The sequence below is a fragment of the Dermochelys coriacea genome, chromosome 5 (genome assembly GCF_009764565.3).
Source record: "Dermochelys coriacea isolate rDerCor1 chromosome 5, rDerCor1.pri.v4, whole genome shotgun sequence".
Taxonomy (NCBI): domain Eukaryota; kingdom Metazoa; phylum Chordata; order Testudines; family Dermochelyidae; genus Dermochelys; species Dermochelys coriacea.
In genome coordinates, this window is record NC_050072.1 from 69230153 (window position 1) to 69247429 (window position 17277).

At 41.1% G+C, this 17277-nt stretch overlaps 1 protein-coding gene across 6 annotated transcripts in view; it reads right to left on the reverse strand.

Moving 5' to 3' along the window:
• The window catches only part of FBXL17 (F-box and leucine rich repeat protein 17), a 478686-nt gene that overhangs the window by 105255 nt on the left and 356154 nt on the right, over positions 1-17277 (reverse strand). The window contains exon 8 of one of the 6 annotated variants that reach the window (XM_043515543.1): positions 10061-10125. The exons of the other annotated variants lie outside the window; for them this stretch is intronic. Within the exon in view, the coding sequence (XP_043371478.1) occupies positions 10076-10125 (50 nt within the window). The 3' untranslated portion in view covers positions 10061-10075. Of the gene's footprint in view, positions 1-10060; positions 10126-17277 lie in introns of those variants that run through there. 6 annotated transcript variants of the gene reach the window in all.

Sequence of the window (17277 nt, forward strand, 5' to 3'; positions counted from 1 at the left end):
ACTTTTCAGTTTGGAAAAGAGATGACTAAGGGGGGATACAATAGAGTTGACTGGTGTGGAGAAAGTAAAGAAGGAAGTGTTATTTACCCCTTCACATAATACACAAACCAGAGATCACCAAATGAAATTAATAGGCAGCAGGTTTAAAATAAACAAAAGTAAGTATTAATTCACACAATGCACGGTCAACTTGTGGAACTCTTTCCCAGAGGATGTTGTGAAGGCAAGGATTGTAACAGGGTTCAAAAAAGAAATAGATAAGTACAATGGCTATTAGTCAGGATGGGCAGGGATGGTGTCCCTAGCCTCTGTTTGCCAGAAGCTGGGAATGGGCGACAGGGGATGGTCACTTGATTACCTGTTCTGTTCATTCCCTCTGAAGCACCTGACATTGGCTACTGTCGGAAGACCGGATACTGGGCTAGATGGACCATTGGTCTGACCAAGCATGACCATTCTTATGCATAGTGTGGAGAAATGTGCAGTTCTATATCCAAGCAATGTAAGCAAGGTTGAGGAAGAGAGGACATGACAGAGTAGAGATGGTGAGCAGCCAAGACTAAGTGCTTAACTGGAATACAGTGTATGTAAACTATGTGGGTAATAGCCATCTTTAGGTTTTTCAGTTACTTCTACTGACCAAGAGCAGGCATTTAAAAGTCAGAGCAGGGATGAAGCTATGATGAAGGCCACCCACTGACAGACATGCTTCCAAAGATTCCCATGAAACATTAATGCTCACATCCAACTGCTAAGACATGAGCCAGCAGTGGCTACTCCTTTCAATTTACTTCACCTTACTGAAACGTAAACTGACGTGTTCAAAAGCACTACTGGTGGCTCATTCCTGCTGTTACATAACTCTCATCAACACTCCTACAAGTTCAGGACATTATTACCATGTATAAAACAGAGAAAAATAGGCAACAAGAAAGAAATGTGTGTGTCTTATACATATGTTTAGTGAGCTGTTTTTCTAGCTGTGTATATTTGTAAACAAATACTGTAGATATAGAGTTCTGTATTGCATGCAATGGTATGTCTGATTAATTTATTTTCCTTGACTGTTGCAAAATATGAAGGAGTGGTACGTGAAGGTTCTGCTATTTTCACAAATCACAGTAGTGAAGCTGCAGTCTTTTATAATATGACTTGACCCTCAAGAAGGAATTAAAGCCTCTAAAATCAATAAATGAGTTTCAAAGTTCAAGAGCAGTAGCTATAACAGTAAAATAAAATAACTCAAAAACTTTAGAGTATGGAAAATGGATCTTCAATGGAATTCCTGCTTCAACGTTAGGCACATACTTAAGTACCTCACTAAAACATGGGTATAGATGGAGACCCATGAAATCCCTGTTATATATATATATATATACTTAATTTAATTTTTGGCGCATTTCTTATTTTGTTTTATTGTTTTTATCCACATGGGGGTGCAGGGGAAGGGAGGGTCCTACCCCCCAGGGGGGCAATGGGGGTTAGGTGGGATGCCTGGCAGGTGGAGTTTGCAGAGTGATCCTGCCCCACATTCACCCTGCAGCAGCTGCTCCTGTCCTGCCAGGTCACAATGCCACACATTCAAATTTGTCTCAGTTCTTCTCCCCCTCCCGTGCCCCCATCATGATGATGGAGGAGTGGCCAGGCCAAACCTGAGAGATGCTGCCACCCCGTGTGCCAGGTTGCAATACCACTCACTCAAATTTGGCTTTGCCACCCTTTCTTGATCATGATGGGGGGTGACTGAACCAAATTTCAGTGGCATTTTGACCCGGCAGGACAGGATTTATGATGGTGAGGTGACCAGGCCAAACTTGAGTGGTGCTGCAACCCCACATGGGAGATCACAACACCTGGAGCAGGGAACTTGGCCCAGCCCTATAGCACAGGAGCAGCTGCTACAGGGTGACTTTTAAAATTTTATTCTGTTTTATAGGTTGTTTTTTATTTTTAATTTTCTGTTATTTTGTATTTGCAAAAGACACAGGTCTCTAGATACAGGCTCTGATTCAGCACTGCCTTGCAACACTGTGGCAGCACAAAGTAACCTTAAAGATGGCCTAAGTGGCTATCTAAGTATTCCCTTGGCGTAGGAGAATCCCTGGGTGACAGAGCTTCTGTAGCTGGCTCTTCACCACTCCCTCAGAACCCCAGGTACAAGGATATGTCAGGGAAGAGTGTGTTTGGAGCACACTGCCCTCCAGCAATCACAGAATCATAGAAATGTAGGGCTGGAAGGGACCTCAAGAAGTCATCAAGTCCAGCCCCCTGTGGTGTTGCAGGACCAACTGAACCTAGATCATTTCTGACAAGTGTTTGTCCAACCTGTTTTTAAAAACCTCCAATGATGGGTATTCCACAACCTCCTTTGGAAGCCCATTTCAGAGCTTAACTACCCCTATAGTTAAAAAGTTTTTTTCTACTATCTAACCTAAATCTCCCTTGCTGCAGATTACACCCTTACTCCACTACTTCTTGTCCTACCTTCAGTGGACATGGAAAACAATTGTATGCAGTGTAGTTGTCGTGGTATCGGTCCCAGGATACTAGAGAGACAAAATGAGTGGGCCATGGAGAACAACTGATTACTGTCCTCTTTATAACAACCCTTAACATATCTGAAGACTGTTATCAGATTCCACCTCAGTCTTTTTTTTCTAAACATAAACATGCTCAGGGCTTTTTTTTAACCTTTCCTCATAGGTCAGGTTTTCTAAAACTTTTACATTTTTTATGCTTTCCTCTGGTCTTTCTCCAACTTTTTCCTAAATCTTTCCTAAAATGTGCCACCTAGAATTGGACACAGCACACCAGCTGAGGCCTCACCACTGCTGAGAACAGCAAGACAGTTACCTCCTACGTCTTCCTACAACACTCCTGTTAATACATCCCAGAATTATATTTAGCCTTTTTCAAAGCTGCATCATATTGTTGACTCGTATTCAATTTGTGGTCCACTATAACCTCAGATCATTTTCATCAGTACTACAACCTAGCCAGTTATTCCCCATTTTGTAGTTGTGCATTTGATTTTTTCTTCTTAACTGAAGTATTTTGCACTTGTCTTTATTGAATTTCATCTTGTTGAATTTAGACCAACTCTCCAATTTGTCAAGGTCATTTTGAATTCTAATCCTGTCTTCCAAAGTGCTTTGCAACCCCTCCTAACTTGATGTCATCTGCAAATTTTATACACATAATCTCCACTCCATTATCTAAGTCATTAATGAAAATATTGAATAGTATCAGATTTAGGACTAATCCCTGTGGGACCCCACTAGATACGTCCTCCCAATTTGACAGTGAACCATTAGTAACTACTCTTTGAGTCTTTCAAGCAGATGTGTACCCACCTTAGAGAAATGTCATCTACATCACATTTCCCTAGTTTGCTTATGAGAATGTCATATGGACTGTGTCAAAAGCCTTACTAATATCAGGATATATCACATCTACTGCTTCCCCCCTAGCCAGTAACCCTATTCAGTAACCCCGAATGAAATTAGGCTGGTTTGGCATGATTTGTTCTTGACAAATCCATGCTTGCTATTCCTTATCCTCCAGATGCTGACAAACTGATTGTTTAATAATTTGTTCCAGTATCGTTCAAAGTTAGGCTGATTGGGCTATAATTCCCCAGTCCACTTTCTTCCCCTTTTTAAAGATACTAAGTTTGTCCTTCTCCAGTTTTCTGGGACCTCACTCTCACTGGGAACTCCGTAAGTTCTCAAAGATAATTGCTAACAGTTCTGATCTTCAGCTAGTTCCTCAAATACCCTGGGATGAATGTCATCAGGCCCTACTGACTTGAGTTATCTAAACATTCTTTAACCTGTTCTTTTCGTATTTTGGCTTGAATTCCTTCTCCCTGGTTGTTAATATTAATTGTGTTAAGTAACTGGTCACCATTAATCTTTTTAGTGAAGACTGAAGCAAAGTAGGCATTAAACACCTCAGCTTTCTTGATGTCATCAGTTATTAACTCATTCCCTGATAGATAGAAGACCTACACTTTCCTTCTCTTGCTCCTAATATATTTTAAGAACCTTGTTGCCTTTTATGTCCCCTGCTAGGAGTTACTGATTGTGTGCCTTAGCCTTTCTGATTTTGGTCCGACATGCTTGTGCTATTCTTTTATACTCCTCCTTAGCAATTTATCCATGTTTTCACTTTTTGTAGGATTCCTTTTCAATTTTCAGGTCATTAAAGAGTTCCTGATGGATTCATACTGTATGTCAGATACTGCAACAGGGATGCTGTTAGCCTGCAGGCAGCCTACGTTAATAAATCCCTTACACAACTCCAGGAATCAGGAAAGTGCAAAGCCACCTATGGTTTTTGCAGCCTGCCTTGTATGTCCACCCTTATCTTTAGATCATCCACCAGGCACAGCTCAGCCTTCATATCAGCCAAAAGGAACCAAGAGAGAATACTATGAAGTCTCAAGCCTGTGGCCATACTTTAAAAAGGAAATATAAAAACCAATAAAGTGAGATAGGGAGAACGTGTTTTGTCAAATCAGAAAGTAAAAGAATCGTGGGGGGGTTTGGACCTTATCTCATACCTTGTTTGAAATAAAGGTCTTTACATTGTTTATTTTCACAGCTTGTTCCTGGTTAAGTCAATTAAACACTTCAAAGTAATTATAGTGAAATTACTAAATACAACAGTCTTAGTTGGGTTGGTGTAGTACTGATACTGTACACAGCTTCTCCTTTTAAAAATCTGTCTTCAGTAAAAAAATGGAAAAGTTTGATTAATAAGGAAAGAAGAGAGACCCCTCTCATAACCACGATGAGACAATGGGAGGGCAGGATATCAGGAACCCTTTAGCAATTGGTTATTTGACACTTATCTCTTAGTGCTGTCAATCCTACCAACTGAGCACCTTATTTCAGGAAGATTACTGAGAAAAACATGGCATGACAGTTCAGGTGCCATTTGGAGTCCTCAGATTTTCCTGATTTCTTTCAGTCAGGTTTTGGCCTGGGTATTGCAGAGACTAAGCCTTGTTGGTTCACTTCCTAGCCTCTTCCTAGTGATGAACAATGGTCAGGTGTCCATCTGTCAAAAGTCTTAGGATATGTTTTCACTGCAGAGCTAACTCAGGCTCCTATTCAGTAGTCACCTCTAAATTCCCTCCCACCTACACACAAAAGCTTCTTACCAGAGTTTGGAGGTACTTTAATCCCAAGTTAGCTGACCCAGAGGTGGTACAGGTGAGAGTTGGAGTGCCACTTTCACAAAGGGCTTGGCTACACTTGCAAGTTAGAGCGCATTAAAGCGGCCCCGAGCACCCTAACTCCCGACTCGTCCACACTGGCAAGGCACACAGAGTGCCTGGACCCTGAACTGGAGTACTCCTGGTAATCCATCTCCACAAGAAGCATAATGCTTGCTGCACTCCGGCTGAGATGCCCGGTTGTCAAGTCAAGTGGCCACTCTTCTCATTGTTTTGGAATTGGCTGTAGGAATGCAGATATCTCCTTTCAAAGCTCCGTTTCTGACAGCCGGTATGCTTATCTGCTCCAGGACAAAGCAAACCATTAGTATGGAATGCTGTTGTTGTGAGTATGTGTGCGTGAGAGAGAGAGGGGGCGGGGGGGAGGAGGGTCTGCTGCTGTCTGAACTTACAAGACAGCATGCTGACACTCTCTCTCAGCCCCCCAAAACACACTGTCTCACCCTCCACATACACACAACACACTCCCTGTCACACACCACCCCCCGTCCATTTGAAAAGTACGTTGCAGCCACTTGCACGCTGGGATAGCTCCCACAATGCACTGCTCTTTGTGGTATTGCAAGAGCTGCTAATGTGGCCAAGCCAGTGCGCTTGAATCTGATAGTGTAAACACATGGCAGCATTTTCCCTGCTGTGGTCTCTGAAGGCTGGTTTAACTCCCAGTGCTCTACGTCTGCAAGTGTAGCCATGCCCTTAGGCTGGTAATCCACTCACTTTGCTGTGAGGAGACAGACCAAATTGCTTCAAGCTGACAATCCTCTAATGCCTTCCCACAATTCTTCCTGGGTGCCCAGAAGGACAGATAAATTCTGTCACAAGTCACATGGAAAGAATTAGAGCAGCTCAGCTTAGTGCAGCACAAAGAACCATGGAATATCCCCCCAGAAGTCCTAGTGACACACACAGGTAACCACAGCACTAGTGAGGACACAGTAACTTGTGTACAGCTTTGGTGTATAGCTGCTCATACCCCAGGTCGACTAACCTGGGTGCCAATCACTCAAACTAACTCTACATTTATCATACTCATAGATATCACTGATGGAAAGGTTTTCCTCTTTGGACCCTGGCCAGAACAGGTGATATTGTTAGAATGGCACCTTAGAGACTAACAAATTTATTAGAGCATAAGCTTTCGTGAGCTACAGCTCACTTCATCAGATGCATACGAAAGCTTATGCTCTAATAAATTTGTTAGTCTCTAAGGTGCCACAAGTACTCCTTTTCTTTTTGCGAATACAGACTAACACGGCTGCTACTCTGAAACCTGTCATTGTTAGAATGGTTTGTCAGAGAAGTATTAATACGATGTTTGTGATCGATTATTGACCTGCCTCTAGGAATTTCTCTTATGGAGTTCTGCAAGGATACATTGTGTCACTCTTCCTGTTCAATATGTATATGAAGTCACTGAAGGAAACAGCACAATGATTTGGGTTGCAGTGCCCAAATACTTGGATAAAACTCAGCTTTATGTGATACATTCATCAGATCTGTGTGGTGAACTGTCCGTGCTTTCTTAGATTTAGCTGAGTTAGAGGTTGGATGATGGCAAGTTATCTGAATCTGGATGAGCAGATGTATTGCTTGTAAGCTGGAGACGGAGTTTTAGGGTATGTCAAAGGTGATGCCTACTACTGAGGCAATTTCTCCACCCCTTGCCTAAAAGGTTCACAATTTGTGAATACTAGATAACTTAGTTTTACTACTGACAAACTAGATTTTTTTCCCAACTCTCGGAGGTTCATGAATTGCATTACTGGTGTCTTGACATCATATTTCTTGTATTTTCACATATGCATATAATGTTCGCAACATTAATAAGTTAATAAAGTTTTTTAAAAAATCTAAAATAATTGTGTACAGTAGTTTTACATATGTCATAAAAACAAACTGAAGAATTTAAAAAATACTTGGAAAGTTTGCAAATATGTCCAAAAACAAATACTAAAATAAACAATGCTAGTTCTATCATAATCAAAATATAAAACACCAACAAAAATAAAAACAATTCACTAAACACAGAAATTGCCCCAGGCATCAAAATCTCCCTTTTCAAAACATGTATCAGTAAACTAAGAAACATAAATATAAGGTTTAGCTATAAGAAAAGGAGTACTTGTGGCACCTTAGAGACTAACAAATTTATTAGAGCATAAGCTTTCGTGAGCTACAGCTCACTTCATCGGATGCATCCGATGAAGTGAGCTGTAGCTCACGAACGCTTATGCTCTAATAAATTTGTTAGTCTCTAAGGTGCCACAAGTACTCCTTTTCTTTTTGCGAATACAGACTAACACGGCTGCTACTCTGAAACCTGTCATTATGAAAGGTTTAGCTATAGCATTTGTTTTCCTCCACTGATTTCTAGATGCCAGTTAACTATTTATTTACAGCATAGTATAGTGTTGCTCTGCCCCATATCCATTCATTTCTAGCTAGCTAGTAACTGTGACCCAAACCCCCTCAATTTACATAAAAAGAAGGCACCATTCCTTCTACTCAATGAAAATCATGCAGACAAAAGCTTTAAAAACTCAATCTCTTTTTATGTGGATTTGGTCAGGGATGACTGGCTAATTGGGGGAACACATGAAAGCACCTCAAAATCTAATTAGCACTTCAGTACAATTAAATAGTGGAGGCTTTGCTATTCTGCACAGACATGGCTTTGATCTTGCAGTGAAAAGTGTCCTTCCTTAAAGCTGCTGTTTTGATTTTTCTGCAGTAATTAGTGCTAATTGTAAACTCATGTCTGACCTGCTATAAACAGAGCGTTTTGCTGCATTTGACACAATGACCTTAAATCAGTGTTCTCTTTTGTCTACATTGTTTTTGCTTATTATAGGCCTAGCTACTTTTCTCATTATTAGAAGCACAATATGTAGGAACATACTAAAGTTAGACTAAACAAATTATATGAGTTTAAGAGCTTGTGTGGCTCTTTTTACCCAGGTTTCTTAAACTTTGTTTCCATAGAAGGGGGGAAGGGAATTTAACATAAGCAATACATTGTAGGGCTCCCTCCCCAGAACAAGAATAGACTAATTTGGCCTCAGGCCAAGGCTTTTCCTACATTTACAAAGTCTCCCCAGAGGATGTACTGATTTAACACATCCCATCTGCTTTGGCTTCCCTTCCTTCCAGCTAACACTTCCTACTTTTCGAAATTCACTAGCTGGGTTGTATCACCTCTGTCTTTATCAGAGAAAAGGTTGTGACTGCCTTCTCTCTGCTACAATGTCTCCTACAGTGGACTTTCCTTGTCCATAGGTTACACTAGCAAAAGAAGACCCAACACAGGGCTGGAACTAGCCCAAACAATATAATCAGCTGCAGTAAAGTCTACTGCAAAGAACATGTGCCATAGGAGAATTATTTGAAATATTTTTTAAAATGCCCAATTAACGAAAGTATACATTCTGCATATGGGATGTTCTGAATCATATATCATATAAACAATACATAAATTTATAAATCATATAAACAATTTGTTCTCTTAAATAAAGCCTATTAAGGGACCATAGCTCTTAACAGAATACGTTTTGGTCTCAAAGCTAGTTTTTTTCTACATATTTCCCTATATGCCCTCAAATTTCTCTTCATTTGAGAAATATTATTGGTTCTACTGGTTTTAAATATAAGGAACATCTCACACTGGTAGAATCTTTCAAAACAGAAGAAACTTTTGAAGTGCAACCGCTGTAAAATAGTATCTTGTGAAATCAGGTATACCATATGTGTACAGAAGTTAATACACACAGTGCACCAGGATATCTCTGAAAGGAAGATCAGGCTCAAATATATAGTTTTGATGTTCTTGCCCTGAAACTCACCTACTTCTCCTTTGTCTCACATCTTCACCTTAGGTATCAGTTGGAGGAGACAGATGCACTTATACAAGTCACTATATTTACGTTATTACCACAGTGAGTGGCAAAATTTAGAACAGAATTTGTTGGAGACGTATTTATAACTCACATTAAAAACAAATTGTTGACACCAACATCATAATCAGCAGCTACATATTTTTCTTCCAGTTCTTCTACGTTTTACTAACGGTGTTTGGCCTGACATTTTTAATGGCTCTGAGAAAGCTTTCATCCCATTGTGGTTATCCACTTTGATATTCCAATGAGACTATCCAAGTTATTTGTTCTTTGGATCCAGGTGCTAACTCTGCTGCAATAATAAATAGCAGAGTTGAAGACCCTCAATGTCGCATTGCAGCTTTTCACTTTGATTTCATGTTCCATTACACCATCTTGGTCTTGCATCACTGGAGCATAATTAGATGTGGATGCATGTCAAAGTGGGCCAGGTAACTTCAATGTAGTTCCCAGTGAATAATCTCAGTACAGAAAACAAAGGCAGTATAAAGAAAAGGAGTACTTGTGGCACCTTAGAGACTAACAAATTTATTAGAGCATAAGCTTTCGTGAGCTACAGCTCACTTCATCAGATGCATGAGCTGTAGCTCACGAAAGCTTATGCTCTAATAAATTTGTTAGTCTCTAAGGTGCCACAAGTACTCCTTTTCTTTTTTGCGAATACAGACTAACACGGCTGCTACTCTGAAAAAAGGCAGTTTACTACAGTATGCTGATGCTGGTTAGAGCGATACAGTTCTCTCTCAAATGAAATGGCAATTTAAAATCTGCCAAAACATTATGATGTCTATCAGTTTTTATGAAAACCTCTATGCTAGCTCAGACACATTTTCTCAGAAACAAGCACTGTACCAGTCACTCAATGGTTGGCTAAACTGTACTCTTATAAGGAGATACAGTATTTTGCTATTGAGATTACTCACAATAAGGACAGAGACATTTAGAGCCTAATGCTGCAGCTTCTGACGTCAATGGGAGTTCTGCCATTGCCTTCATGGAAAAGAGAGAAGGCTATTAAAATGCAATTTTACTTTCAGTCAGTCTTAATTATACAATAACGGAAGGACTCATTTAAATGTCCAATTTATAACATTTATCAATATCATTAAAACAGCTTTGAAATAATAATTAAATTTTAGAAGCATCTTTATAAGTAATGTTTACCCTATGTGAACAGGAACTGGACTTGGGAATAAACTCAAATGGCACTTTCTCTCTTAATTTTGAAGCTAAAAGTGCATCACTGCCAGCGACACTAATAAAACATATTTACAAAATTAAATGCTTTGGTAGAATACTGAATTAGGCTTTTCCCAGATTTAAGAGCAATGAGCGCCATCTCATTAACAGTGTTCATTTTTCCATACCCTCCTATATTCAAAGCACACTGTTGTGCAAACACACAAGTTGAACGTTGAGATTAAGGTAGAGTCCTAGAATAGAAAGTCCTTGCATGTGTGAAGAGAAGGAGAATGTTTTTTCTCCCATTGTATCACAGCAGTGGGAAATCAGGAGGTCCCTGTTCTAAACTCCAATACTGATTCATGATGGTTACCAAGCATGGCATGCTACTGAGATGTATCCACACTTGTTCTGACCTCCACTGATATACCAAATTGTTGGCTTGGTTACTACATACGTTATAATCTTCCACATCACGACAACTCTTATATCAGGAAACACTGAACTCCCATCTCCTAAGTGTCTTTGAATAAATCAGATGTTAGCCCTCTTTTAAGGATTAACCAATGCAATCAAAAAGGCTAGAAAGTCCAATCTTGCTATAAAAACAACAAAGAATCAAACCAAACAAAAGAAATCCTACCTAAAATAACCACCAATAATCTAATGCATTTTATTTTACTGTTAACAGAAAAGAAAGACATACACATATACTGATTTACCCTTATAAATGGTATGACTCCCCCTGCCAATTCAAAAAGCTGTCTTTTACTTATGTCCATGGTGGGTAATCTGGGTTCATATGGTTGCAAATACATGAAATTAAACTAAATCCATATGTTGGTATCTCACCCTCGACTCTTCACCAGAATCCAACGCATAAAAAATTGGAGAACACGAAAACTAATCTCAGGTCTCTGATACCCTATAAAGATGAAGGCAGTTTCAGGGGAACTAATCAGGCATCAGAGAGATGATGGACAATCAATGGGTTCCCTAGTGAAAAGTCATTCACCAAAAGGCCAGTGGGGTCCAGCAAAAGCTGCAGGAAGACATGGTCTCCATTGTGTGAACAGAAGGAGGTGGCATCTCAGCCACTGGGCCAATTTTGTCAAAGAACAGACATGACTGTATCAATCTACAGAAGCAAAAGAATCAACACTGTGAAAAGATTAAGGGCTGTGGAGCCATACAGTATACTGCACACCTCCACTAGTCTGGTCCACCTCTTCCCCTCTCAGGAAGCCCGCTTCCAAGAAGACAAGGAGGAGAAGAGGAAGAGGGAAAAGGTCACCACTCTCACATAACACTCCAAAGTGAAGATGGGATATTGATGTTGGGCTAAAGGAGTGAAAGGCCCTGTGGGGGCTTCCTGGATGAATCATAGAGGATTGGAGCAAATGAAGAAGAGAGAGGGGGCTTAGTGCAACCAGGAGTTCAGGCCATTTGGACTGACCTATATGGCAGATGGACTTGGGTGGTGTGGGAAGGAGAAGGGCCTTGTGGGCAGTAAGGAGCGGTGGAGCAGCCGTGGGCAAAGAGGGAGGTTGAGGGAGGGATTTGGCAGGGTGATGTTTTCTGGGCATGTTCATTTCAGGGGCTGTGCAACAAGGGATGGGGTTATTTGACAAGATGGGGGCTGGTGTGGTGGGGAGGTGAGATGAGTGGAGACCATGGAAGGAGGAGGTTTTGTGGGGTTTGGGGCAGTGGGTTTATTTGCGAGGGTGGGAGATGGGTCCAGGTGTGTGTTTAAGCAGGAGCAGGAGGTTGAGTGGGGGTGCTATTTGTGGGTCTGGTAAGGGTTGTGGGACGGGGATTTAGGGGAGTCGGGCGAGAACTGTGGGAAGGGTGCGAGGCCTATGGCAGAGAGCTGTGGGATGGAGAAGTACAGAGAACTGTCTAGCTCCCTCCTCTGCAGCCCCTTCCCCTTCTCCTCTCCTCCCGTCTCACTCCCTCCCCCCTTCCACTGCTGACACTAGCCCCAGCTTCACTCCAAAGCAGCAGGAAGGGACAAGCAGGGAATGGGCTGGGGGCTGTCTGCAGCACTGTGATGCAGCCCCAGCAGACTTGCCTAACCACCAAGGTCTGGAGACTCTCCCTGCTCATCCTGCTGCTCTGATGTCTCTGGAGCCAGAGCTTCACCGGCCAAGCTGGGATGTGCAGGCCGGTGGCATGTGGTTCAGATTTAAGTCCCCTCTAGCTCAAACTATCTGATGCCTGTGCCCCTTCAACCACTCCCATCCGCAACATCTCCCCAGGCAACCCAGCAATGACACGTCAGGGAAGAGAATGAGACTGAGAGGGAGCCAATGGGAGAAGATGAGGGGGAAATTCTGAAGTGCCAGAGTGTCACCAAGTGCCAAATGACAGGTTTCAGAGTAGCAGCCGTGTTAGTCTGTATCTGCAAAAAGAACAGGAGTACTTGTGGCACCTTAAAGACTAACAAATTTATTAGAGCATAAGCTTTCATGGGCTACAGCCCACTTCATCCGATGCATAGAATGGAACATATAGTAAGAAGATTATATATATACATATACAGATAAGTTGGAAGTTGCCATACAAACTGTAAGAGGCTAATTAGTTAAGATGAGCTATTATCAGCAGGAGAAAAAAAACTTTTGTAGTGATAATCAAAATGGCCCATTCAGACAGTTGACAAGAAGGTGTGAGGATACTTAACTTAGGGAAATAGATTCAATATGTGTAATGACCCAGCCACTCCCAGTCTCTATTCAAACCCAAGTTAATGGTATCTAGTTTGCATATTAATTCAAGCTCAGCAGTTTCTCCTTGGAGTCTGTTTTTGAAGATTTTCTGTTGCAAAATTGCCACCCTTAAATCTTTTATTGAGTGGCCAGAGAGGTTGAAGTGTTCTCCTACCGGTTTTTGAAAGTTATGATTCTTGATGTCAGATTTGTATCCATTTATTCTTTTGGGTAGAGACTGTCTGGTTTGGCCAATGTACATGGCAGAGAGGGCATTGCTGGCACATGATGACATATATCACATTGGTAGATGTGCAGGTGAATGAGCCCCTGATGGCGTGGCTAATGTGATTAGGTCCTATGATCGTATCACTTGAATAAATATGTGGACAGAGTTGGCATCAGGCTTTGTTGCAAGGATAGGTTCCTGGGTTAGTGTTTTTGCTGTGTGGTGTGTGGTTGCTGGTGAGTATTTGCTTCAGGTTGGGGGGCTGTCTGTAAGCAAGGACTGGCCTGTCTCCCAAGATCTCTGAGAGTGAGGGATCCTTTCTCAGGATAGGTTGTAAATCTTTGACGATGCGCTAGAGAGGTTTTAGTTGGGGGCTGAAGGTGACAGCTAGTAGCATTCTGTTATTTTCTTTGTTGGGCCTGTCCTGTAGTAGGTGACTTCTGGGTACTCTTCTGGCTCTGTCAAGCTGTTTTTTCACTTCAGCAGTTGGGTATTGTAGTTTTAAGAATGCTTATTAGAGATCTTGTAGGTGTTTGTCTCTGTTTGAGGGATTGGAGCAAATGCAATTGTATCTTAGAGCTTGGCTGTAGACAATGGATCGTGTGGTATGTCCTGGATGGAAGCTGGAGGCATGTAGGTAAGTATAGCGGTCAGTAGGTTTCCGGTATAGGGTGGTGTTTATGTGACCATTACTTATTAGTACAGTAGTGTCCAGGAAATGGACCGCTTGTGTGGATTGGTCTAGGCTGTGGTTGATGGTAGGATGGAAATTGTTGAAATCATGGTAGAATTCCTCAAGGGCTTCTTTTCCATGGGTCCAGATGATGAAGGTGTCATCAATGTAGCGCAAGTAGAGTAGGGGTGTTGGGGACGAGAGCTAAGGAAGTGTAGTTCTAAGTCAGCCATAAAAATGTTAGCATACTGTGGGGCCAGGTGGGTACCCAAAGCAGTGCTGCTGACTTGAAGGTAGTGTGAAATGGTTGGGACATGGCCCAGGTGGCTCCCCAGCTTTCTGGCCTATGGAAAAGATGCATTTGATAATATTTGCGTGTAATAAAAAGTTAATTTATGCAATCATACACTCTGTATTCCAGGAGGTGGAACAAAAACCCACAAGCTGCCCCAAATATAGAGATATACCCCCTCACTATGCCATGTGAGTTCCTGGGATCACCACCCAAGCAGCCTTCAATAGGAAACTTCCTACTCTATCAACCGTAGACAGAGAGCAAAAGCAAATTAGAAATTAGAATATATAGAAGAAGATGAAAAAGCCCACAAAGCAGTTTTGTGGGGTCAGTTTTGGGATCCTGAAGGCTAATTTTGCCTTCAAGATCCCAAAGCTGACACTCAGCCATGCCTTTGCATCACAGGAGATCCAGCAACTAATTTAAGGATGAGGCTGAAACAAAGATCCTGCAATGAAAACCCCTGCCTGTGAAGCAAACTGTATACATCCCCAACCCAAATTCTATCACTGATTAGTCGCCCACTCTGTTAAACTGTAGCAACTCCTCCAGCCAAAGGCCTGGACAGTCTCAGATGTAACATGCAACTTCCTTTTTCTTCCTCCCCACACCATGCAGCATGGGGGCAAACAACTAGTTGGGGGGAAGTGAAGCAGCAGGTCCCACCTGACAGAGGTGAAGGTTGGGGGAAGGAATAGGCACCTGGAACACAGCCACAGCTGATCCTGGCTGAGATCTCCCTTCCCCACCCCCTGCAGGTGTCTTTGCTGTTCCTGGGCCCAGCTAGCAGGGTGTGCATTCACTAAGCACGAAACATGAACATTTCAAGTTATAATTCTGAATGTTGTTTACTGGCTTTTTACAGCAAAAGTAGAAACAACATCGGGCTAAGAAACTAATTTGCTGTATTTAAATGTCCCTGTAGACAGAGAGAAAAAACAAATGAGAAATAAGAATCTATGAATCTACAAAAAACAAACATCGGATTGTGGATCTTACTTGTGTCAGAGAGAAGAGAAAATATAATACACCATAAGGATTCTATGACTGATCTCTAATATGTTAATATTGTACAACTAGCCATTTATAAAACCAGCTGTGAGACATATGTGCACAAGCAGAGTACTGGATTTTACATAATACCTGTTGATAAATACATGCAGATTTGAAACTAAATTTACCTCAATTTAGAAATACCATGAACTTTCCTATCACTGCATGTATTATGGGAAATATGGTGGAAATATTCCTTACAGGAGCTCTCTTTGTTCCTGACATGTGTATGCACTTTCAAAAGAAACAGAAACCCTTTTGTAAATAAGAGTCTAGCATTCTGTGTTTCTAAGGTTACTGTTTGGTATCAGTCTATCTTTTAGTACTTTTATAAGTGGCAGGAAGGTACTCACCGAACCATAAATCTTTCCCAAGATATAGTGTGGGTAGTTTGGTTGAATTGCAACTAATTGCATATTTTTGTTCAAATGAAACTCCCAAACTTTTTAGGAAAGGAAAGCTCTATTTCTTGGCATATATAGGTCTGACTACCCTATGTAGGTATGCAATGTAGCTGTAGCCGTGTTGACCCCAGGACATTAGAAAGACAAGGTGGGTGAGGTAATATCTTTTATTGGACCAACCTCTGTTGGTGAGAGAGACCAGCTTTTGAGTCACACAGCACTTTTATTCAGGTCTGGGAAATATACTCCCAGCATCACGGCTAAATGGTGGGACAGATTGTTTAGCGTAAGTAGTACATATTGTAAGGGACCACTCAAGGTAGAGTGGCTCAAAAGCCTGTCTTTCTCCCCAACAGAAGTTGGTCCAATTATCTCACCCACCTTCTCTCTCTAATAGCTCACACAGATAGGTGTTAGTATAGTGAACTCCAAGGGCTGAGGGGATTGGGCCTAAGAAACCTCTTTAGTTATGCTTTTCATGTTTAGTTCGAAAAAAGAACAGTCTCTTTGGCCTTTATACAGAGTTTTCTTAATGTTATTTCTGGCTATGCACCAGATTTGTCATGCTAAAAGAGTTAGTTGGCCTATTTCTTAACCATTGCTTTATTCTAATATGAATAAGGCCTAGTACCAGATTCCCATAAGTTACATGTGAGAGAAATTATACTTATATTAAGCATGTGAGTGATCATTTGTCTATGACAAAATAATCTAGTGCTAGCAAACAGAACTGTAGGAGTTTACATTTATTGTCATTATCATAAATATGTCTGTTCATATAAAGGATTCATTTACATTTCTTTTTTTAAGTTTGGACTTCCATATCTACAGAAATAAGATGGTTGTTTTTCTAAAAGGTATGCTCTAGTACAGCGGTTCTCAAACTATGGGGTGGGCCTCCATCCTCCCTCAATAAATAACACAGCGTTAAAATATACGAGAACTGGGAAAGAGAAAAACTAAAAGGTACAAGTAAGGGAGTAAATATAGATTTTTGCAGATGAAATTTCAAAATAGATATAAATTTGAGAGGCAGAGAGCTATAAAAAGCTATTCCATGTTGTAGGAGCTGCAGAGGGGTTGCCCATTAATAGCATCCAGGCAGTGCGTGTAGGAAGAAACAGAAAGTGTCAGTCAGGCACTATGTGGAAGGAGCAGAAGGGTAATAAGGAGAGACAAGGTCCCTGTGGAAGGCTAGAGTAAGTCCCAAAGAAGGCAATTTGTCCCCTTCATTTAAAAAAAGAGAACATTTTAAAGCATTCATTTTTAAGGAGGTCAATTATCTACATCTAAACAATTCTCTCGGAGCCCATCTGTTTTCCTTACTATTTTTTATGGTATAGGGAAAAAAAAAAAAAAAAGGACAGCAAAATCCTATGTCAAAGATGTGAAATTGCTTAAGCAAGAGAACAAGAATTCAGAAGTATATGCTTCTTTCTTCAGGTTCAAATAAGCAAAGACAGGGTTATGGCATGATGAATGTCCCACAAAAGAAAAGATACAGTCAGGGTTAGACTATATATGAGACAGTAGAAAATAAGTGGTGTTCAATTATAGTTTTTATAGTCTGCTTAAAAATACATTAACACTTTCCCATA